This window comes from Dama dama, chromosome 1 (genome assembly GCF_033118175.1).
Source record: "Dama dama isolate Ldn47 chromosome 1, ASM3311817v1, whole genome shotgun sequence".
NCBI lineage: Eukaryota > Metazoa > Chordata > Mammalia > Artiodactyla > Cervidae > Dama > Dama dama.
The window spans coordinates 47,771,199-47,795,267 of record NC_083681.1 but is presented as its reverse complement, the minus strand read 5'-3'; the positions used below and the strand labels follow the sequence as shown (position 1 = coordinate 47,795,267).

Sequence of the window (24,069 nt, the reverse complement as noted above, 5' to 3'; positions counted from 1 at the left end):
CTATTAGAGATCTTAGTGGAGGTCAGGCGCTTGTGTAATGAGTGAATCCTGAACACATCTGCCCATTGCCAGTCTTCACTTCTTTCCAAGGAATCACAACTTCCGCATTAGGATGTGAGGGTTGCTGAGTGGTTTGTGGAGGGAAGAGTTTGAGAGACACACAGAAGAAAAAACGAAATCTGCTTGGGTGAGTTTCACTTGTTGTCTGGAAGCTATTCTAAAAGAGGAAATGACCCAGCCTGCAGGCTTCCTAGTTAGAGTGCTCACTGAAGATCAGTCTGTGGGAGGCCTTACAATAAGGGATGTTGGAAGAAGAAAAAAGCTTTGTTTGTTCCTCGAAGGGACTGTATTTCTCTAGCCTGAATCTACCCATATCACCTTCCTATTTTGTAAGTTTGAATCGCACATGCAGAGAACAGCCAGAATCTTTGATTTTTCAGAGGTAGAAAGACCTTCCCTCAACAAGTCAAAGGCCAAGGTGGTTTTCCAGTTCTGATGTTTTAATTTCTAACTGTAAAAATGCAATATTTCTGCATGTCTGTGTAGAAAATTTCTTTTTTTTTTTTTTAGAAAATTTCTTCATCACTTTGGTCAGCCTGTGCTCAGGAGTCTGATGGTGTGCCAGCTGGTTGGCCCTGCAGTCTGTTATGTATTCATTCATCCAGACACAGGGAACTGCTGCAGTTCCTTACATCACTAACCTGCTCCTCCTTCTCCTTGAGGAGGATCTGCCACCCATAACTAGCTCAGCTGAGAGACCAGTGGCAAGAGGAGCACGTGGCAATAATTTCCAGAAGTGGCATCAGGAAATATCCAACTTTTAGTGACAATGACATCTAACTTTTAATATTAAAAAGTTGATTAATGCACTTGATTGGTGTTAATGATATTAAAAAGATGTCTGAGAAGTATCATAAGACCATGAGGAAAGTAAGTTAGAGAAGTCTCTGTCGTTCCTTCCCTCCTCCTTCTTATAGAAGTTCCATCTTAATCGCCATTTCCCAGGCACGGAACACAAGTCAAGTCTCATCTCACTATGACTTCCCAGCTTCTGACCAAATCTTATTTCTCCCACATTGACTTTGGGAATTATCATCTCTACTACATATTACATGTCGCTCTCTCAGCTATAGTCAGTGCTAGACTCTTGTCTTCTGAGCTCACACAGTTCACCTCTGTCAGGCCAAAAACTACAGAATTTTAGAATTGATTTTTTAGTTTACTGTTTCAGGTTTTATTTTGCTAGTATCACAATGAGCTTATGTTGTATAATAATAGATGACTGCCTGGGAAATAAAACAAAGCAAAATTTCATTTGCCAAGTCTACTCAGGAAAAGTGACCCCTTTCCATATAACATCCATAATTTGTGGCTTTATCCTACTTAGAGAAACAGTTTTACTGGAATCACAAAAGAAGAAAGTTCTATATATAAATTTACTTATAGAACCTTTGCATAATTATTTTCTTTTTATGTCCTTTTTGCTTATCCATAGCTGTTTCTTCTGAGGTATTTTAACTCTGTGCTCAGATGTGAGAAAAGCAACATGTAAGATTCAGTCACCTGACACCATGGCTGTCAAGTGGCCTAAAGTTTTATCAGGCAAATGCCATCATGTTCCTACATCTGTCTCTCTGAATGCATTGGAGCCCTTGGGTCACTGCTTAGGGAGAAGTCGGGGGGTGGGTTCAGCCTTCATGGATAGAGACTAGTTCCTTCCATGTCAGTTGTGCTGCATCAACTTTGATGTATTAGCTCTTTGGAACCCTGAAGGGAATATAGATTCTGCAGTCTCATGGCTGAATGTTTGCTCTGTATCTCCTGTCTCTACACACTCTTGGTGCATCTCAAAATTGGTTGGATCTTGAATAGAAGAGAAATAGTTGGAGGCTCCATTACCATTTGGAACCCAGCTTGAGTCATCAATTGATATAATGTCCACCTCTGACCTTGTTCTTTATCAGAGCCTGATTGGATCATAGTCTGCAGCCATGGGCAAACTGCATATGGCTTCTGAGCTATTTGGGTATCTATATCTTTAACTGGATAGCATTTCTGCTTCACTTTCAGCCTCATTCTTTATTTGGTTTCCTTCATGTAGGATGAACATGACACAAATGGAATTTCAATAGGTCTCAATTTATCTCTATTTAGCTTTTATGAGTTCTACATTCCTTGGGCAGAGCAAAGGGAAACTTATTAGCTGTTTCATACTGGAGCTCTTTCTTTTACCATCAAACTTTGGCAACCATCAAGATATGGAATATCATCTGAGATGTTCCCTTTCCTCATCTATTGTTTCATAGCCCCATTGACTTGAAGTCCCGACAAAACTTCTGAGACTAGACCATGGCCAGAGGGCCATAGTGATTCCAGGTTGAAGAGCGAGCATCACTGTGTTACCACTTTGTGATGCCCCCTCTGACTGACCACCAGCAGTGGTTTCCAGTGTGGATCACAAATCCCACCTACACAATCTCACAAAACATAAGCCACTGAAAGGTTGCTGTTATGAGCTGAGAACGACGCAGGATTCTTGGACTCTGAAGGAGAGAAATTCAGTCTGGGGCCAGTGATGTGGCTTGATCGCTCAGAGCTTTGTGTATAATAAAGTTTTATTAAAGTATGAAAGAGAGAAAGCTTCTGACATAGACATCAGAAGGGGACAGAAAGAATGCCCCCTCGCTAGTCTTAGAAGGAGTTATATAACTATTAGAAGCTGCTAATTAGAGAAAGGAAATGCCTCAAAACTGAGAGAGTTTCACCAGAGCTCTCACCCACAACTTGCATTGTGAGCTAGCATTGACACAAGGTGAGTCATCCTTGGCCATAAAACTAATGACATGAATCTTGAAGAAAGGCAGATTTCCAAGCAAATGCATAGTTCATTCAGTCAGTTCAGTTCAGTTGCTCAGTCGTGTCTGACTCTTTGCAACCCCATGGACTGCAGCACGCCAGGCTTCCCTGTCCATCACCAACTCCCAGAGCTTGCTCAAACTCATGTCCATTGAGTTGGTGATGCCATCCAACCATTTCATCCCCTTCTCCTCCCGCCTTCAATCTTTCCCAGCATCAGGGTCTTTTCCAATGAACATAGATTATTAACATAGCTTAAGAAAGACATTTACATGAGAAAAATGCATTGGTTAGCTCAAGGTTTGAGATAAGGTTAAGTTCAGAGGGAACCAGGTATCACCATGACAGCACAGGATTAGAAGAAAAAAGAAAAAAAAACAAAAACAAAAAACAAATAAAGCCTGCCATTGAAGTTTTATTTCCTCCTGCTGCTTGAGGACCTCTGGCCTCCCTATCAAGGCTATTGACACTCTCACCACCAGGGGCGCTAAGCTTAGCTGGAGTTATCAGGACAGGAGACACAACACTGGGCCTAAGAGCCTCAGGTGAGCTCTCAGAGATGATCCTTACGGGAGGTGCAGTATCCCCATCATCTCAATTTTGTAAGGAGCCACATAGATGGATGTGTGTGAACCCACCACAGGTGAGATAAGCCCAGTGAATTGATTACCTTGTAAAAAGACCACGAGCACCAGTTTTCAGGTAACTAAAAGAGACATATTTGATGATGAGAGTCACAATCTCCTTGTGAAAAATGAGGTATATTCTAACCAACTGTGTTTATTTAAGAACTACATAATGCCTTCCTAGTCCCCAATGCAGTTTATATCAGACTAATTGTGTTATCCATAATGTGTTCTTGAAAGGCTGCAGAACTTCTACTCAGTTGTAATCCAATAGGTTTCCCAGAAAACAACACACACACTCTCTCTCTCTCTCTCTCTCTCTCTCTCTCTCTCTCTCTCTCTCTCTCACACACACACACACACACAGACTTAGGAGAATTGTAGCCAGTATTATCTTTATAGCAAGAAAGAGCCCAGCCCTGATGTTAACTGTTGTTACTACATATCTAATCTAAAACAGAATCCTGCCTTTTTATCTCTCACTCTCACATGCTGCCCTGCATTCCCCTCATCACACTGTTCTCAAACTATCATCATCTCTTGCCTGAGCAGCTGCATCCTACCTGATCTTCCCAATTCCGCCCTGGGTCCATCCAAGTCCTCACAGCCCAAGGGCCCACCTGGTCATGCCCCTAATCTTCTCTGACAGGAAAACATTGATAACTTCTCCTGACTCTTGGAGGTGGGTCTGCAAATGTTACAGATGCTAGGAAGTGTCATGATTAATGTCACTGCAGCCTCTTGTGATACCAGGGGCCTGGCACTTCTCTGCGCTCCTGTCAAACTGGCCTTTTGAAACCTATATAAGAGGCTGTGTCTTCAAGGAACAGGTCATTTCCTACACCTAAAATGTTTATACTCTCTTTCCTTCCATGTTTCCTTCATCTTCTTTGAGTTTAGCCCTTGTGCTTTCAAGTTGGAATTCTTGGATAACCCTTTTTTTCATCCCTATATTTGATCTCTGATAAACATATATGTCTCTGTAGTGGTATCTTTTATATCCGATCTTCTGTATCTATAAGACTGAATTTTTATTTACTACTACTTTCCAGGTGAATATCAAGTTTACAGTGGTCTAAATCATCTTTTTGAACTCATCTTACTGTGTATGGATATTAATCCAGTTGCCAGCACATAATTCTTCATTAACAATAATTATTTGAATAATATGACCCAATATTTTGAGATTTTTCTTCTCAAGACTGACATTCATTTCATCTATGTTTATATGTTTTTGTATATCTGACTTATGAGTCTATTTATACTAACTCCCTCCTCACCATCATACAGGTACTTTTTTTAGACTCCTATCAATGCTCCTAGGAATATTTCTGGGCCAAAGAGAAATCAATATGTACACACTCAAGACTTTGTAGAACTATCCAGCTGGTTTGAATTTCTTCATTTCCACACACCCCCTCACATTGCTCTGAATATTAATTGGGTCCATGAAGTAACTTCTGTTTGTCTCAGATTAACTCAGTGGGGTAGGAGACAGGCCTCTGAAGGGGTGCTGTCAATATATTAGGTTCAGCCCATTCAGTGTATTAAAGATGCATGATCTTTGTAAGTCACTGGCTCTATTTACTCATCTGATGAAGGATTTGCTCTTATCATACGTATAAACACATTGTAATATACTATGTCATGATAATATGGGAGATAATTGCAAATGTCCCACAATTAATGTCAGTGGTTACACATAAATACTTTAGTTAGAGCAGTTCTTTGTGATGAGAGAACATCAGGAAAGAGTTTACCAAAGCATTAGAGAGAGTCATATTGATATCAGGGGAAGTATTTCATACTTAGAGAAGAGTGAATATAAAATCCCAAAGACATTAAGTGATTTCAGCCTTTCGATACTGAAGATGCTTCTTGGGCATGGAAAAGAAAAATCAGGATGGATGGTGGGTCATACAAGTATCTTAGTAAAAAAAGCTTCAGGTCATATTTTTGTTAAGTAACAGTAAATAATAATCATTAAATTTACTGAGTTGATAGTAAAGTGTTAAATTATGAAATGTCCTTTTGACTTGGTAACCAAGATCCTTTCCTTGTTTCTCTATGTTTTCTTTTCTGTCCTTCAATAATTTGATCTTGGCCTGTGCTTGATTTATAAGCAATTAGTACCATGTTTTTCTACCTTTCTTACTCTGTTCCCTTTTATCCTTCCCAATCCTGTAGCAATCTGTTAGCAAGAGAACCCACAGAAGTCAGGACAGGTAGGAGAAGGTGAGCAAGTGCTATGGCTTCAGAAAAATTGGCGAATCTACAGGAGGAGGTGACCTGCCCCATTTGCCTGGAGCTTCTAACAGAACCCCTGACCCTTGACTGTGGCCACAGCTTCTGCCAAATCTGCCTCACTGCAAACAGCAAGGAGTCCATGGCTGGCCAAGAGGAGGAGAGAAAGTGCCCTGTGTGCAGAATCAGTTATGAATCTGGGAAACTGCGGCCTAATTGGCACCTGGCCAACATAGTGCAGAGGGTCAGGGAGGTCAAACTGAGCCTGGAGGATCAAGAGAAACATCTCTGTGTGCACCATGGAGAGAAACTCCTGCTCTTCTGTGAGGAGGATGGGAAGGTCATTTGCTGGCTTTGTGAACGGTCCCAGAAGCACCGTGGTCACTCTACATTTCTCATAGAGGAGGTTGCCCAGGATTACCAGGTAAGAGACCACAATGCAGAGAAAACAGGGCAGAAAATTGTAGTTGATAAGAAATGTCTGCTTTACATTGGACTTTAATTACCTACTCACCATGAACCTGGGGTCTGTGATTTTTTTTCTTCCTATGCTCACCTTCTGATGTCTGAAGGACATAAATGTGCATTTTGACAATTACAAAGTGATAACCCTATACACAGACTCTTAGCCTTGTGCTAATACGTGGAGATTGGTGCCCAAGAGAAGCTTTGCTTACCTCTTTGAACAGGAGAAGTAACTAGGACACCAGGTAGATTGAAATGTAAGCTATTTCCTTGTTGCAGGATCAGGTTTCTTCTTAAACAACCAGTCTTCTCTAGGTGAGAGGGTGGTGACTTCCATCTCTTCAGTCTTATAGAACACATTCCCCACCTCAGGTCTTCCAAGTCATAGAGTCTAATTGCTGTTCTCAGTTTCTGTGAAGCATATTCTCTTTGGAAATCAGGCTCATTTCTCCTCCATTTATCCTCTATAGTGATGCTGAGAAAGTCCATAGATTGACTCTGATGTGATTCTTTTCTCAACAGAAGAAACTCCAGGCAGCTCTGGAGAGGCTGAAGCAGGAGCAGCAGGAAGCTGAGGCGTTGGAATCTGACTTCAGAGAAGAGATTGCTGCCTGGAAGGTAGGAGGAGACAGTTCCTGAAGTAGTTAGACAGATATCTGGGCAGGACCTTGGGTTGATCACAAGGAGCTACCTTCCTATCTGTTCCCAGACAGTTAAGTCATTTGGCTAATCCTTTTCTTCACCATTTCCCTGAGAAGGGTGGGTGCTGAAAAGTGAACATAGAGCAAATGAACACAGATATTGGAAGGGAGGTATTCTTTTAGAGGGATTCTCTAGTGGGGATGACTAGGGAATTTCGTGTTCCATTCTTGACATATTCATTAGCCTTTGACTCTTCTGACAAAGACATCTGACAATGGCTCATGGCTCTGTCCTCAATGTTCACCTTTTTGACAGAGGTTGGTTGGTGGGGGTCAGAAGCAATGCAGGGAGGCAAGAGAATTCTGAATAAATGTGTGAAGGCTGAGCCACACCCATGGAATCCTTTTGGCTCTTGGTTGTCCTCAACAATGCAGACTTGGAGGCATTATTTTGAAATGTGATAGAGAGGGAAAAAAAGAAAATAGCAAAGTCAGCTTCTCCAAAAATTGTTTTCTTCCTCTCTCTCTCGTTACTGAAGAATCAAACACAACGTGAGAGACAAAATGTTGAGACAGAGTTTAAAAAACTGAGAGCAATCCTGGACAGTGAGGAGAGGAAGGAACTACAGAAGCTGAAGGCTGAGCAGACAGCTATTCTGTGTACCATGGCAAACTCTGAGAATGAGCTGGTCCAGCAGAGCCAGTTGGTGAGAAGTCTCATCTCAGATATAGAGCATCGTTTGCAGGGGTCAACAGTGCAAATGCTGCAGGTAAGACTTGGGAAGAAGCCCTAGCATCTGAGACATGAGGAAAATGAAGGCAAGGTTTCCATCACTTTCAAGTTGCTGGGCTCTTTCTGGTGCTGTCACTGCCCCCGCACCCTTCACTCCTTGTAACCATAAGTTTGTTCTCTAAGTCTGTGAGTCTGCTTCTGTTTTGTAAATAAGTTCATTTGTATCATTTTGAAGAGATTCTGCATGTAAATGATAGCCTATAATATACACTATATTGTATGTCTGACTTCATTCAGTATGACAATCTCTAGTTCCATCCATGTTGCTGAAAATGGCATTGTTTCATTCTTTTTAATGGCTAATATTCCATTGTACATATGTATCACCTGTTCTTTATTCATTCCTCGATTGATGGACATTTAAGTTTTTTCCATGTCTTGACTATTGTAAATAGCACTGCAAAGAACACTGGGGTATGTATCCTTTCAGATCATGTTTTTCTCCAGACATATCCCTAGGAGTGGCCTTACAGGATCACATGGTAGCTCTATTTTCAGTTTCTTAAGGAATCTCTATTGGCCTCACTCATTTACATTCCCATCAACTGTGTAGAAGGGTTCCCTTCTCTCCACTCAGTCTCCAACATTTATTGTTTGTGGGTTTTTAGATACTGGCCTTTCTAACTGGTGTGAGGTGATTTGTGTTTCTCTAACAATTTTGATTTGCATTTCTCTAATAGTTAGTGATGTTGAACATCTTTTCGAATACCTCTTGGCTATCTATATGTCTTCTTTGGAGAAATGTCTATTTAGGTCTTCTGCCTGTTTTTTGATTTGGTTATTTGTCTTGATGATATAAACTTCCCTGGTGGCTCAGACGGTAAAGCGTCTGCCTACAATGCAGGAGACTTGGCTTTGATCCCTGGGTTGGGAAGATCCTCTGGAGAAGAAAATGGCAACCCACTCCAGTACTCTTGCCTGGAAAATCCCATGGATGGAGGAGCGTGGTAGGCTATAGTCCATGGGGTCACATGATATTAAGCTACATGAACTCTTTGTAAATTTGGAGACAAATCCCTTATAATTCACATCATTTACAAATATTTTCTTCTAATCTGTGGCTTGTCTTTTCATTTTATTTAAAAGTTTTTAATTTTATTATGTTCCATTTATTTATTTTTGTTTTTATTTCCAGTACTCTGGGAGATAGATCCAAAAAACATATTGCTGTGATTTTTGCCAGAGAGTGTTCTGCCGATGTTTTCCTCTAAATGTTTTATAGTGTTTCATCTCATATGTACATCCTTAATACATTTTGAGTTTATTTTTGTGTGTGGTGTTAAGAAGTGTTTTAATTTCATTTTACATGTAGTTGTCCAGTTTCCCCAGTTTGGTAGTTTCCCTTCCTCTGCAATTTTTTGGAACAGCTTCAGAAGAATTGTTGATAGCTTTTCCCCATGATAGAATTCACATGTGAGCACATCTGGTCCTGGACTTTCACGCTTTGGATTTTTTTCAGTCACAGTTTCAATACTTGTGACCAGTCTGCTCATCTTTTCTATTTCTTTCTGGTTAAGTCTTGGGAGGTACCTTTCTAAGAATCTGTCCATTTCTTTGAGGTGGTCCATTTTATTGGCATATAGCTCCCTGTAGTAACCTCTTATGATTCTTTGTATTTCTGTGGTATTAGTCTGGCTAAAGGTTTACCAATTTTATTTATCTTTTCAAAGAACCAGCTTTTAGTTTTATTGATCTTTGCTATTGTTTTCTTTGCCTCGACTTCATTTATTTCTGCTCTGACCTTTACGATTTCTTTCTTTCTACTAACTTTAGGTTTTGTTTGTTCTTTTCCTAGTTCCTTTAAGCATAAGGTTAGGTTGTACATTTGAGTATTTTCGTTTCCTGATGTACGATTGCATTGCTATAAACTTCTTTCTTAGAACTTCTTTTGCTGAATCCTTAGGTTTTGGATCATTATTGTGCTTGTATTTTCATTAGTCTCTGGGTACTTTTTTATTTCCTCTCTGATTTCTTCAGTGGCCCCATTGGTTGTTTAGTAGCATATTGCTTAACCTCCACATATTTTTGTTTTTTGCAGTTTTTTTCCCTTATAGTTTATTTCTAGTCTCATAGCATTGTGGTTGGAAAAGTTGCTTGATACGATTTCAATTTTCTTGAATTTATTGAGGCTCACTTTGTGGCACAATATGTGATCAATCCTGAAGAATGTTTCATGTGCACTTGAGAAGAATGTGTATTTTGCTGTTTAGATGGAATGCTCTATAAATATCAATTAAGTCCATTGGCCTAATGTGTGATTTAAAACCTGTGTTTCCTCTTTGATTTTCTGCCTGAATGATCTGTCCATTGATGAAAGAGGGGTGTTAAAGTCCCCTGCTATTATTGTGATAACTGTCAGTTTCTCCCTTGTTGGCTATTAGTATTTGCCTTATATATTGAGGTGTTCCTATGTTGGGTGAATGTATTTTTAAAATTGTAATATCAACTTCTTGAATTGATCCCTTGATCATTATGTAGTGTCTTCCTTTATCTCTTATAACAATATTTATTTTAACATCTATTTGTCTAACATGAGTATTACTACTACAACTTTTTTTTCAATTTCCATTTCCATGGAATACATTTTTCCACAAACTGAGAGGTTCCAGATGTAGTAGTTGGGTTTAGAAAAGGCAGAGCAACCAGAAATCAAATTGCCAACATTCATTGGATTATAGAGAAAAAGACAGAATTCCAGAAAAACATTTACTTCTGCTTCATTGACTGTGCTAAAGCCTTTGGCTCTGTGGATCACAACAAACTTTGAAAAAATCTTAATGATATGGAATACCAGACCACCTTACCTGCCTCCTAAGAAACCTGTATGCAAGTCAAGAAGTTATAGTTAGTACTAGGCATGTAAAAACAGACTGGTTCAAAAATGGGAACGGAGTACATCAAGGCTGTATATTGTCATCCTGCTTATTCAACTTACAAGCAGAGTACATCATGCAAAATGTTGGGCTGTATCACTCACAAGCTAGAATCAAGATTGCTGAGAGAAATATCAACAACCTCAGATATGCAGATGATACCACTCTAAAGCAGAAAGTGAAGAGGAACTAAAGATCCTCTTGATGAAGGTGAAAGAGTAGAGTGAAAAAGTTGGCTTGAAACTCAACATTGAAAAAACTAAGATCATCACATCCAGCTCATCATCACTTCCTGGCAAATAAAAGGGGAAAAAACAGAAGCAGTAACAGGTTTCATTTTAATGGGCTCCAAAATCATTGTGACTGAAGTCATGAAATTAAAAGACACTTATTCCTTGGAAGGAAAGCTATGACAAACTTAGGCAGTGTATTAAAAAACAGAGACTTTGCCAATAAAGGTCCATAGGGTCAAAGGTATGGTTTTTCCAGTAGTCATGTACAGATGTGAGAGATTGACCATAAAGAAGACTGAGTGCTAAGGAACTGATGCTTTTGAATTGTGGTGCTGGAGAAGACTCTTGAGAGTCCCTTGGACTGCAAGAAGATCAAACCAGTCAGTCATATAGGAAATCAGCCCTGAATATTCATTGGAAGGACTGATGCTGAAGCTGAAGCCCCAGTATTTTGGCCACCTGATGCAAAGAGCCAACTCAGTGGGAAAGACCCTGATGCTGGGAAAGATTGAAGGCAAAGTAAGAAGGGGAGTCGCAGAGGATGAGATGGTTAGGTAACATCACTGACTTGGTGGACATGAATTTGAGCAAACTCTGGGAAATTGTGGAGGACAGAGGAGCTTGGCACACTGCAGTCTACGGGGTCCCAAAAAGTTGTACATCATTTAGCAACTGAATATCAACAACAATCTTTTTCCATCCCCTCACTTTCAGCCTGTATGTATCCCTAGATCTAAAGTGAGTTTCTTGTAGACAGCATATAAATGGGTCTTGTTTTATATACATTCAGCCAGGTTATGCCTTTTGGTTGGAGAGTTTAATCTGTTTACATTTAAGGTAATTATTGATATGCAAGTTCCTATTGCCATTTTCTTAATTGGTTTTGTTTTTTTAGGTCTTTTTTCTTCCCTTCCTCTCTTATTCACTTCTCCTGTGGCTTGATGAACACTTTAGCATTGTGTTTGGCTTGCTTTTTCTTTTTTGTGTATATATCTATTATAGTTTTTGGTGTTTGCTGTTCTTGAGACGTTGTCATACAGCAGTATATATATTTACAAAACTTTTCAGATTGCTGGTCTCTTTTCTTCCTAGACAAGTTCCTTTAGCATTTGTTTGAAAGCTGGTATGGTGATGCTCTTAGCTTCTGCTTTTCTGTGAAGCTCTTTATATTTCTGGCAAGAGTATATGCTGGGTAGGGTGTTTTTGGTTGTAAGTCCTTTAAATATATTGTGCTATTTCCTACTAGCTTGCAGAGTTTCTGTTGAAAAATCAGCTGATAACATTATGGGAATCACCTCATATGCTATTTGTCATTTTTCTATTGTTGCTTTTAATATTTTTTCTTGCTCTTAATTTTTGTCACTTTGATTACTATGTGCCTCGGAATATTCCTCCTTGTGTTTATCCTGCCTGGAACTCTCTTTGCTTCCTGGACTTCGGTGACAGTTTCCTTTCCCATATTAGGGAACTTTTCAGCAATTATCTCTTCAAATATTTTCTCAAATCCTTTCTTTCTCTCTTCTCTATCTGGAACCCTTAAAATGCAAACATTTGTGCATTTAATGTTGTCCCAAAGGTTTCTTAGACACTCACTGTTTTTAGTCGTTGCTGTTTTTCTTTATTCTGTTCTGCAGCTGTAATTTCCATCACCCTGTCTTCCAGGTTGCTTATTCATTCTTCTGCCTCAGCTATTCTGCTATTGATTCCTTCTAGTATAGGTTTCATTTCAGATAGTGTATTGTTCACCCTTGTTTGTTTTTTAGTTCTTCTAGGTCCTTTGCTGAACATTTCTTGCATCTTCTTGATCCTTGCCTCCATCCTTTTTCCAAGATCCTGGATCATCTTCGCTATCATTATTCCGAATTCTTTTTCTGGAGCTTGCCTATCTCCATGTTACTTAGCTCTTTTCTGGGGTTTTATCTTGTTCCTTCATCTGGGACATATTCTTCTGTTGTTTTATTTATTTATTTATTTTTCTAACTTTCTCTGATTGTTGTTTCCATTCTATAGGCTGATGGATTGTAGTTCTTGCTTTTGCTGTCTGTCTTCTGGTGAATGAAGTTATCTAAGTGCTTTGTGCAAGCTTCCTTATAGGAGAGACTGGTGGTGGGTGGAACTGACTCTTATCCCTCTTGTGGACAGGGCTAGGGATAATGGTGGCCCCCAGGAGAGCTCACTCCAATGAGTGCTGGTGTCTTTGCCACAATGAAAAGCCATCCCATGCTTCTGCAGGAGGCCTAGCAAGTAGATCTCACCCAATCTCTTATGGGGTCACTGCCGGGGTCTAGCCTCGGCAGGATCCAGGGGGTACCCTCAGGATGAATGGCATCGGTGAGAGAGAGAGAGAAGACACGCGAGACCAGCCTTGATAGGGCCAAGTCTATGAGCGAGAGAGAGAGAAAGAGAGAAAGAGAGAGAGAGAGTGACCAGACGGGGGTGTTTGTAGCAGAGTCTGGCAGGGTCTGGCAGGGTTTGGCAATGCTTTATTTTTTTTTTTTCAATTATTTTTATTAGTTGGAGGCTAATTACTTCGCAACATTGCAGTGGGTTTTGTCATACATTAACATGAATCAGCCATGGAGTTACATGTATTCCCCATCCCCACCCCCCCTCCCACCTCCCCCCTCCCTCCCCCCCCACCCGATTCCCCTGGGTCCTCCCAGTGCACCTGGCCGAGCACCTGTCTGATGCATCCCACCTGGGCTGGTGATCTGTTTTACCATAGATAATATACATGCTGTTCTCTTGAAACATCCCACCCTCGCCTTCTCCCACAGAGTCCAAAAGTCTGTTCTGTACATCTGTGTCTCTTTTTCTGTTTTGCATATAGGGTTATCGTTACCATCTTTCTAAATTCCATATATATGTGTTAGTATGCTGTAATGATCTTTATCTTTCTGGCTTACTTCACTCTGTATAATGGGCTCCAGTTTCATCCATCTCATTAGAACTGATTCAAATGAATTCTTTTTAATGGCTGAGTAATATTCCATACACAAAAATAAACTCAAAATGGATTAAAGATCTAAATGTAAGACCAGAAACTATAAAACTCCTAGAGGAGAACATAGGCAAAACACTCTCTGACATGAATCACAGCAGGATCCTCTATGACCCACCTCCCAGAATATTGGAAATAAAAGCAAAAATAAACAAATGGGACCTAATGAAACTTAAAAGCTTTTGCACAACAAAGGAAACTATAAGTAAGGTGAAAAGACAGCCCTCAGATTGGGAGAAAATAATAGCAAATGAAGAAACAGACAAAGGATTAATCTCAAAAATATACAAGCAACTCCTGCAGCTCAATTCCAGTAAAATAAATGACCCAATCAAAAAATGGGCCAAAGAACTAAACAGACATTTCTCCAAAGAAGACATACAGATGGCTAACAAACACATGAAAAGATGCTCAACATCACTCATTATCAGAGAAACGCAAATCAAAGCCACAATGAGGTACCATTACACGCCAGTCAGGATGGCTGCTATCCAAAAGTCTACAAGCAATAAATGCTGGAGAGGGTGTGGAGAAAAGGGAACCCTCTTACACTGTTGGTGGGAATGCAAACTAGTACAGCCACTATGGAAAACAGTGTGGAGATTTCTTAAAAAACTGGAAATAGAACTGCCATATGACCCAGCAATCCCACTTCTGGGCATACACACTGAGGAAACCAGATCTGAAAGAGACACGTGCACCCCAATGTTCATCGCAGCACTGTTTATAATAGCCAGGACATGGAAGCAACCTAGATGCCCATCAGCAGACGAATGGATAAGGAAGCTGTGGTACAATGCTTTATTTTTTACTTTAGCTTTTATACCCTAAGTTAGTTCATTTCTAAGGGGAAGATAGTTTAACATTACATCAGCTTGTTCTTCACAAATCCAGGGTGTTTTCTGCATACTTCTTTGTTTATCAGGGTCTTGTATATTATCTTCTGGCCTTGGGGCCAATTAACATTTTATGCAAGTCAGGTGAATGTAAACCTATTTTCTGTTTCTGTGGTGACCTTAACTAAAAGGTAGCAGTCTCATAGAGTAGAAGTATAACCTTGTTAACACAAAAATTAATCCTTCTGCAGAAGTTGTCAGTTGCTTTTATCTAAGAAGTTTACCCCACATTGACTCTGCGACTTTGGTGAGGCAGCTTCTACCTAGCACTCCTGGCTGACAATTAACAACCATCTCATTGTTACCACACTAGGGCTAAGCTCTTATTTTTCTAGATGTTTAGCTATATTAACAATGGTTTCCATGACACAACCTTAGCACATTAAGAGTAAAAACACAGCAAGCAAAACACAGCAAGCAAACATCAACCCAATAACCACCTTTAGAATAATTTTTCTTATGTTTTCTAATAGGACTCCTTCACCCCTCAAAAAGGCTCTGTGTCTATTAGGGCTTTTATATAATCAGGTTCTTTATGCTGTTTTATGATTAGGATATAATAAGAAGTCATGCATATTAGTACAAAGGGCATAGACACATTTGCCCAACAAACTAAAATACCAGCAAAGGAGCTTAAATTAAAACACTCCTTTCACCCTGGATGATCTCATAAAATACCACCATCCAGGAAAGTTCTAAATTGATTCTTATTTGGAAAGAGATCAGGGAAGGCCTTCTGCCTGTGTCACAAAAATTAGGGAGTAGTCTATTGAAGCAAGCATCAGAAAGACAGATATCATCTTCAAGGGGGCCGGTTTTTGGAATCCCTGACAATCTGATCCGCCTTCCCTGTTAGGTTTTCTCCCTCATGGCCTTATCATGGGTGGGATCTTGTGTGCTGGCTCCCGGCAGGTCACTGCTTTTCTTCCTTTAGTCCTGGTGCATACAACACTTTGTGCGTACACTCCAAGAGTGGAATTTCTGTTTCCCTCAGTCCTGTGGAATTTTATGTGATAAGGCTCCTTTGGCTTTCAAAGTCAGGTTCTCTGGTGACTTCTCCATTGCTGGCCCCCAAGGCTGGGAAGCCTGACTTGGGGTCAGAATTTTCACTTGTGTAGGATAACTTCTGTAGTATTTTTTTTTTTTTTTCCAGTTTGTGGTTTGCCCACCTGTCGTGTATCAGATTTGATTTCATTGCAATAGTACCCCTCATCCCATCTCACTGTGTTTTCTCTTTTGTCTTTGAATGTAGAGTATCTTTTTTGGGAGGTTCCAGCATTTTTTTGTCAATGGCTGTTAGTAGTTGTGATTTTGGTGGTCTCTCAAGGATGGGGTGAGTACACATCCTTCTGCTCCACCATCTTGAGACCAGTCCCCTAATAATAGTTTCTTAGGTCCATATATTGTTTTCTTTATTTGTATGTGTGTATATATTTGTGCACATGTGTGCATGGGGAGCTGCTGATTTAATTTACTATTCCTTTCTTAATTTCTTGAAGTGAAAATTTAGACCACTGATTTGAGACAAGCTTTTTTGATACAGTGTTTAATGGCAAAGTACATTTAATTAACTAATTGTATTTCATACATTTTGATTGTTTTATTTTTGTTTTCATTCAGTTTGACTTGTTCTCAAATTTCCTTTTCAGTTTTTTTTTTTTTAATTTTCTTTTTAAAATTTTGATTCTTTGTTAAACCTAGGGTATTTTAAAGTGTGTTGTAAATGAGAAAATGCTTGGAGATTTCTGAGTTTCACTTCTCCTGAGGATTTCAAATTTAATCTTGTCAAAATCAAAGAACACACATCTTTATTATTGTAAATGTTTATGTTTATTGTTACTTTTTATGGCCTAAAATATTGTATATCTAGAAAAATTTTTATTATGAATTTTAAAAGATTATGTGTTTCTCATTTATAGGGTAAAATGTGCTACAGACATCAGTTAGGTCTAGTTGGTTGGTAGCATTGTCCATGTCTTCTGTAAATTTGAATGTTTCCATATAAGCTGTTGTCTCATTAGTGAGAGTGAGTTATTAACATCTGCAACTGTTACTATTGAATTGTATGTTTTTCAATAAACAATTATTGAATTGTTTTTTCAAAGCAAAAATTTTGTTTTTGCTTTGAGTATATTGAAGCTCTGCTGTTAGGCACATACACATTTATAATTGTTGTATATTTTTGATGAACTGAACCTTTTATAATTGTAATATTGCCCTCATGTCTTTTCATAATATATATCTTAAAGTATATTTTGTTTAATATTAGCATAAATATTTGACCTTTTTTTTAATTACTGCTTGCATGGTATATATTTTTCTTTTTACATTTGCCCTTTTTGTACCTTGACTATGTCTCATGCAAGTAGCAATAGGTGAATTTTGCTTTTTATACAGGTCAACAATCTCTGATTTCAATTGCTGCATTAATACATGAAATTTAAAGCAATTACTAATACGCTTATATTCAAATTTGCTCTTTTGCCATTTGCTTTCTATTACTATGTGGACATTGTAAGTTTCATTCTTCTCTTTCTCTTTAGCTAGTTTGTTTTGTGTTAAACAGATATTTCTAGTATAAAATTTTAGGTCTGATTGTATTTTTTTAGTTTTTGTCCGAATGGTTGGTGTAATATATATGTTTCCTGCCTTATATAATCTACTTCAGACTGATACTAACCTAGTTTCAGTAAAACTAGAAACTGTTTCATTACCTTCCAGCAACAACACAAAAATATTTGCTCTTTAATGTGGGTAACTAATCCTATGCAGTTACCTGTATTCAGTTGCCTGAATGCCTGTAGGCATTCAAGCATTGTTATAACTGGGAGAAGAAACTCTCTTTTCTTCTGGAGTTTATATCAGGAGGTTTATGTTTCCTTCATAAACTGGGAAAAGGAGTCATTAGGGGTTGAATAAATAGAATTAAAGAAAGATTCTGACCAGATTCTGAGAATAATGTTTGAGCTTCAGAATTAAACTATGATTAAAATTGCAACTACCACCCTAATTCCTTATTCTTTCTCTACTTATTCTAGTTTTATTTGATTTCTTTGTCATATACACAAAAGAGCTCTAATACAAAGAGTTTTTTTTTTTTTTTTTTTGAAACTCAGCTATTCTAGTATTTGGTGACATGGAATTAAATCTTTAGTAAAAGAGATCAAATAAAGTGACAGATACCTGTTTAAACAAATAAAACAGTAAACGTGATGATTAAGACAATTAGCTAGCTGAAAACTGTTAAGGACCTGGACTGAACAGACTCAGCAGAGACTAAAGTGCAGATAAACGCAGTAGTACTTGGACGGTAAGTGTATATTGGGAGCATTATGAAAATGGGGTACAAGAGAGGAGACAATTTAGTTGGCGAATAATAAGTTACATATTAGACATCCTACATTATTGATTCCTGTGGCTTATTTACTACTGAATAAATTAATATAAGAGACAAAGTTGAGTAAAAAAGAAAGAGTTGGAAATCAACTGCACATATACGGATGCTGACTTTAGGGAATAGAAGAGATCACTAAAAGACAGATTATAAAATGAGAAAAGAGTAAAATTTTTCAGGTTTTTCCTGAAAAGCTTATATTGGTATACATGTTTGCTTGTACTCTCAACAAAAGCCGTTTACATAGCTTGAGGAATATTAAGATTATGATTTCGTTTCTGATTCTCCAAAGCTTGGTTTAATGCTTGGTGTACTATAGTGTCACTTCACAGTCCAGTTGAATAAATGAAAGAACAATGAATTATTCAAATCACCTCATGGGGAACAAGAATTACAGGTCTCTGGTTTTTTCCATAAATATGCCTCATCTCTGGATACTAGAAGACTCATACTTCCACAAGGGTTGAAGCTTTTTTACATTTTTGGAAACTTGACAACATCGCATGAATATCCTGGAATTATGGGCCTCATTCTTGTCTTTACTTTTTGGCTCTCACATTGAGAGCATTTCTATTCCCAAAATCAGGGGTTGATGGGGTTGTGATTAAGCTTTGTAAGTGGGGAAACCTATTGCTTCTTGACTCACGTTTTCTCTTTTCTCACTAGGATGTAAGTGACATCTTGAAAAGGTATGTGTGACAGACCAGAGATGGTCCATTTATGCTGTGAAAATAAAATAAAAACCCTAGAGATAGCTGGTGACCAGTTCGAATAAAACAATGTTCAGGGCTGAAAAAATGGGGTGTAGATTTACCTTAAATTTCTATTCACAAATCATGGCTAGATTGTTCTATAAATACCGAGAGTGAAACAGATTTTACAGTAGGGAATTTTGCTTGTGGAAAGTTGCAGAGTTAGGGTGAATAGTAATATTAGGACAAGGAGTTGCACTGTCAGACTCCACAAATATTTCATTCACACTATGTCACTATGCAACTCAGGTTCCCATATTTAGTTGTGCTTATCATGGGAAGTTTGAGTCTTCTTTATCTGCCAAGTACCCAGAATTGGAAACAACTTGTTTATATTTGAGTTTCTTCCCTCGGTATTTTAGAACAGGTCCTTGTACATCTTTCTGTTTAGATTTCCAAAAGCACATGTGGGCCTTAAGCTAGAATTGAAAGTCAGCATCTTTGTGTCTGAATTTGCACACCTACACAATAGCCTCAAGCTGTTTACAAACACATGAAAATCAGGTCATTATTAGTTTAGTATTCATAATGGCTTTTTCTTCAAAGGTATTTGTCTCTGGAGAACCTGAAATCTCAGCATATTCTCCTTATTAAGAAACAGCCTTTGAAGATCTGGGGATTCTAGTCAGTGTTCTCATACTTGATTTGTCTAGAACACCCAGGAGCCAGATCCTGTTACCTCAACTTTCTGACATTTTCTTGGGAATACATATCTATGCAGTGGCTTTTCCACAAACTGATTTTTTTGAGATATCAAATATTTATCTTGTTAAATTCATTATTTCATACAATTTCCTGTGTGTGTGCATGCTAAGTCCCTTCAGTCGTGTCCAATTCTTTGCGACCCCATGAGTCCACCAGGCTCCTCTGTCCATGGAATTCTCTAGGTAAGAATACTGGAATGGGTTGCCATGTGAGGGCATGCCATGAGCAAGACTCCAGGGAGTCTTCCTGACCCAGAGATCAGACCCATGTCTCTTATGTCTCCTGCATTGGCAGGTGGGTTCTTTGCCACTATTGCCACCTGGGAATCCCATAATTTCATATGATTTCTAGGAAAGAGAGAGGGAGAGGTTGATTTCATTATAGAAGAAAGAGACTGTCCTTCTGAGAGGTCAAGACCATCCCAATTCACACAGAGGGTAACTGGCAAGATGGACATGAGAACATTTCTTCTGTCTCCAAGGTCAGGCATCCACTCTCTACCTCTCCAAGGTCTGCAGGGAAGACAGTTCAAGTGCAACAATGGGGTGAAAGTTTTGAAAGTCTGCGGTTTTAGAGGGATAGATAGTGAGAGATGTGGACATCAATTTTTGTCATCCCTAGGAGTAAGACTTTGACTCTGGAGAAGCCAAAACCAGTTCCCAAAGAACAGAGAAGTGTGTTTCGAGCTCCTGATCTGAGAGACATACTGCGAGTGTTTAATGGTGAGGAGTGCTACCCAAGTGGGTGTCTTTGGGTTTTTTGTGATGGAGGGAAAATGGAGAGGAGGCTCCCGTTTCTCAGTGTGGATAAAGACAGAAAAACCCAGATACTATGTGCTTATGATTTGGTCATTTTATGGTGAGTGACAAGAGATGTGGTTTTATCCTATCTTTTACCAGTTCACTACCTCACCATAGCCCTTCCCCTAATTTGAAAGAAAATAGATTATAGGACTGAATCTTTTGCTTATACTTAATATTGTGGATTTTTAATATTTCAGAGCTGAGACATGTGCAACGCTACTGGGGTAAGGAGACATCATAGTGTCATCAAACCACCCTTTCTTGTTATCTTTTAGAATTTTTCATTGTCTAGTAGACCTCATGTTTTAAGACCCATGTTTTCCCTCTCAATACATACAAATGTATTGTCTTTCGACTAAAGTTATTCTAAATATAGTTTTCAAAATGTCTGAAATAAAACTACATCATGGCCCTCACATAACCCTCTAATTTTTCAACAGTTCACGTGACCCTGAGTCATACAACAGGTAATCGAAATATTGCCATTTCTGCTGATCGAAGACAAGTGACATATGTGTACAAAGGCCAAGGACAAAATCCATGTTGGAAAGAAGTTTATGAAGACTATGGTGTCCTGGGATCCCCAGTTATCACATCAGGGAGACATTACTGGGAGGTAGACGTGTCAAAAAAATGTGCCTGGATCCTGGGGGTATATGGTGAAAAACACGCTGAATATAATACAAAGTTACCACTTAAAGCTGATGGAAATCATCAAAATGTTTACCCAAGATACCAACCTAAAAATGGCTACTGGGTCATAGGGTTAAATCATGATTCTGTATATAATGCTTTTGATGAGTCTTCCTCCTCAGATCCCATGATCCTAACCCTCTCCCTGAGTGTTCCTCCTCGTCGTATTGGGATTTTCCTAGACTATAGTGCTGGCACTCTCTTATTTCTCAATGTCACAAACCATGGGTTTCTCATCTATAAATTCTCTTCGTGTTCCTTTTCTCAAAAAACATTTCCATATTTCAATCCTTTAACCTGTAAAGTTCCCATAAATCTGTGCTCACCAAGCTCTTGAACCTTCTCACATCCACCTCTCTGTAGTGCGTCTTACTATGAGTGCATCTAACACATCTGAGCTTATCTGCACCATTCTTACCTTTTTTCCTCACTGCCTCCCCTTTTTTCCATTCAAATGTGCTTTGTTCATCAATAGGGTATACAGGTTGCATTGTGTCATATTTTCCACAATATCATGTTTGCAGTAGGAGAAAATCTGAATTTACCATTTTTCATCCACCAAGGGAAAATGACTGATGCCCAATAAAGAACAAGTAGTATCAAGGCAGCACTTCTGACAAATTTTCACAATCTCATTTCCTCTGCCACTGACTGAGATGATGAAGAAAAGCTACTCAATAACTGTTGCATATTATTGAGGACCTATTGTAGGAGTCATTCATAAACAGATGCATCTTAAGCAGTGTCACTGTTTAACTATCATGTTTCTTATTCATCAAGAAATTAATTAGACAATATCATAGATCATATGTAGTAAGAGTGTAAGTTTTGTGTCCAGAGTATCTGACTTCAACTCCTTTCTCTTCATATTATTAGCAGTGTAACCTAGAATAACATCCCTAAAATCTGTCTTTGTTTTCTTAAAGTAATCTTATTTAAAAAGCTGCATCATACATAAGATCATTGTCAGAAGATACATGCTATCACATAGAGAGCATCTAAGTGTCTCAACTTAATAATAAACACTTTATCTATTAATTAATGAAAAATATAACTTTTGTCTCAGTGTCTCATTCAACAGATTTGTGTCTTCAGGGACACAAGGGTTCCTTCTACTAATATCTAAATTTTCATATCCTAGGTACCTCTTTGTTGCTGTTAAGACTACTCTAGCTTTTCTGTCATAGAAAAGCATGTACATATGTGTGTGTGTGATCACAGTTAAAATTTTATTATGATTTTGGTGTTGCTACATTCAGGCTCTTGTAAAGTAAACTAAATTATCTGGAATCCAGTTCCTCACTTATAAAAAGATTATACAGAATTTACATAATTACTATTGTGAATATGAAATATAAAATCTTTGTAATAAGTTCTGTAACTCCTAGGACAGAAGTGGTAGTACAATGTGTTGTGTATTCATTCTGATTCCCTCTCACTGTGACTGAAATAAATCATTTTCAGAATACATATTGCTTTATTTTCAACATTATTACCCTTCCAGTTTTAAGAAATACAATAAATTAATTAAAGAATGACATTTTCTTTAAATTTTGCCTAACTGTAAAATGTTTCTGTGTAGCTGCTTTATTTTATTTTTTTAAAAAGTTCTGCACTAATCCTTTTTCCTTGAAATTGGATTTCAATTTGGACTCTGCTTCCCCAGCTTTGCTTCCCTGGTTGCTCAGCTGGTAAAGAGTCTGCCTGCAATGCAGGAGACCTGGGTTTCATCGCTGGGTTGGGAAGATCCCCTGGAGAAGGGAAAGGCTACCCACCCAAGTATTCTGGCCTAGAGGATTCCATGGACTGTATAGTCCATGGGGTCACAGAGTTGGACACAACTGAGCAGCTTTCACTTTCACTTTCCCCAGCTTTACAAAGCTATCATTCATTGTGATACATTAAGACTCAGAAGTATAATTATGGAATTTCTTAACAATGGTGTAGGTAGGTGTTTTGTGTGCCCTGGTCAACTTTAGTTTTGCAGTGAGGCGTAAATTGTCAGGAATGAAGAAAAAAGTGTGTTATCTTCCTTTAGTGAGATAAGAGGGGGATTATTTCTGCAGGGGATGTTCATTCAGGGTTTGGTGGGATCCCCAAGTCTTTTAGAATTTTTAATCCCTATTCAGCCTCCAATGGAGTTAAAGTTTAAAAACCAATGCCAAAGTGGATCAAGTGTACCTGCTCTCATCTCTGCTAGTTCCCCCAAATCCCCAGCTTCTTTAACTTTGGACAATCTTTGAATTCACAAGGGATTCTAAGGAGAATTTTTTTTTTTTCCAGTTTCTGTCTCTGGTGTGTATGCACACATCCACATCTTAACTCTCATCCTTGGAAACAGGGGGAAACTGGTCTTTTAAATATATCCTTTGCCTTCCTTTCATCCCATTGCTACAATGACTGATGCTCTGATATACTAGGAAAAATCTGTACTCTTGAATTATTGACAAATGACTCTCCAGGGTCATTGATAACTTTTCTACTGGAAGCCCAATCTTCCAGTTCAGGATGAAGCAACTAGTTAAAAGAAAATGAAGACCTGAATTTTTGTATTTAAAAAGAAAAGATCTGCACCCTGAGGGGCATTCACTTTCTAGTAGTGGCTCCTGGCCCCAGAAATAAAGCCTTCTGCTGAAAGAATATAACATTGATAAGTAGCTCCCAGTCACATACTCTCTTCTCAGAGAAAGGACAAAGTAGGTGTCCTGGAACCTCTTCAGTAATTGGTGCTCAGAAAACAGGACAGTTACATGTGAGAAAATGAGTTTTAAACATTATCTCACACAAGATTTCTGTTCTTTGCAGTAGCAGTAGCAATATTAGTCGCTCAGTCATGTCCAACTCTTTGCGATCTCACGAACTATAGGCTGCCAGGCTCCTCTGTCCATGGGATTCTCCAGGCAAGAATACTGGAGTGGGTTGCCATTCCCTTCTCCAGAGGATCTTCCTGACCCAGGGATAGAATCCAGGTGTCCTGCTTTGTAGGCAGATTCTTTACCATCTGAGCTACAGGGAAGATCTTTGTTCTTTGCAGGCCCTCAACAAATTGGATGATGTCCACCCACACTGGGAAAAGCAAACTACTTTACAAAGT

General features: G+C 38.7%; 1 protein-coding gene across 3 annotated transcripts; it reads left to right on the top strand.

Annotated features, from left to right (window-relative positions):
- The first annotated feature begins 8 nt into the window (after positions 1 to 8).
- On the top strand, positions 9 to 22,443 carry LOC133060817 (E3 ubiquitin-protein ligase TRIM34-like). Of its 3 annotated transcripts, XM_061148620.1 has the most exons (9): positions 9 to 187; positions 571 to 930; positions 5,670 to 6,150; positions 6,714 to 6,809; positions 7,372 to 7,602; positions 18,689 to 18,711; positions 20,101 to 20,201; positions 20,480 to 20,506; positions 20,723 to 22,443. In XM_061148620.1, the coding sequence occupies exons 3-9, from the start codon at positions 5,731 to 5,733 to the stop codon at positions 21,310 to 21,312; spliced, it is 1,488 nt and encodes a 495-aa protein (XP_061004603.1). In that variant the 5' UTR covers positions 9 to 187; positions 571 to 930; positions 5,670 to 5,730; the 3' UTR covers positions 21,313 to 22,443. The 3 variants fall into 3 exon arrangements, with proteins under 3 accessions (XP_061004603.1, XP_061004594.1, XP_061004613.1); XM_061148611.1 differs by lacking the exon at positions 571 to 930; XM_061148630.1 differs by lacking the exons at positions 571 to 930; positions 20,480 to 20,506.
- Positions 22,444 to 24,069: the final 1,626 nt, after the last annotated feature.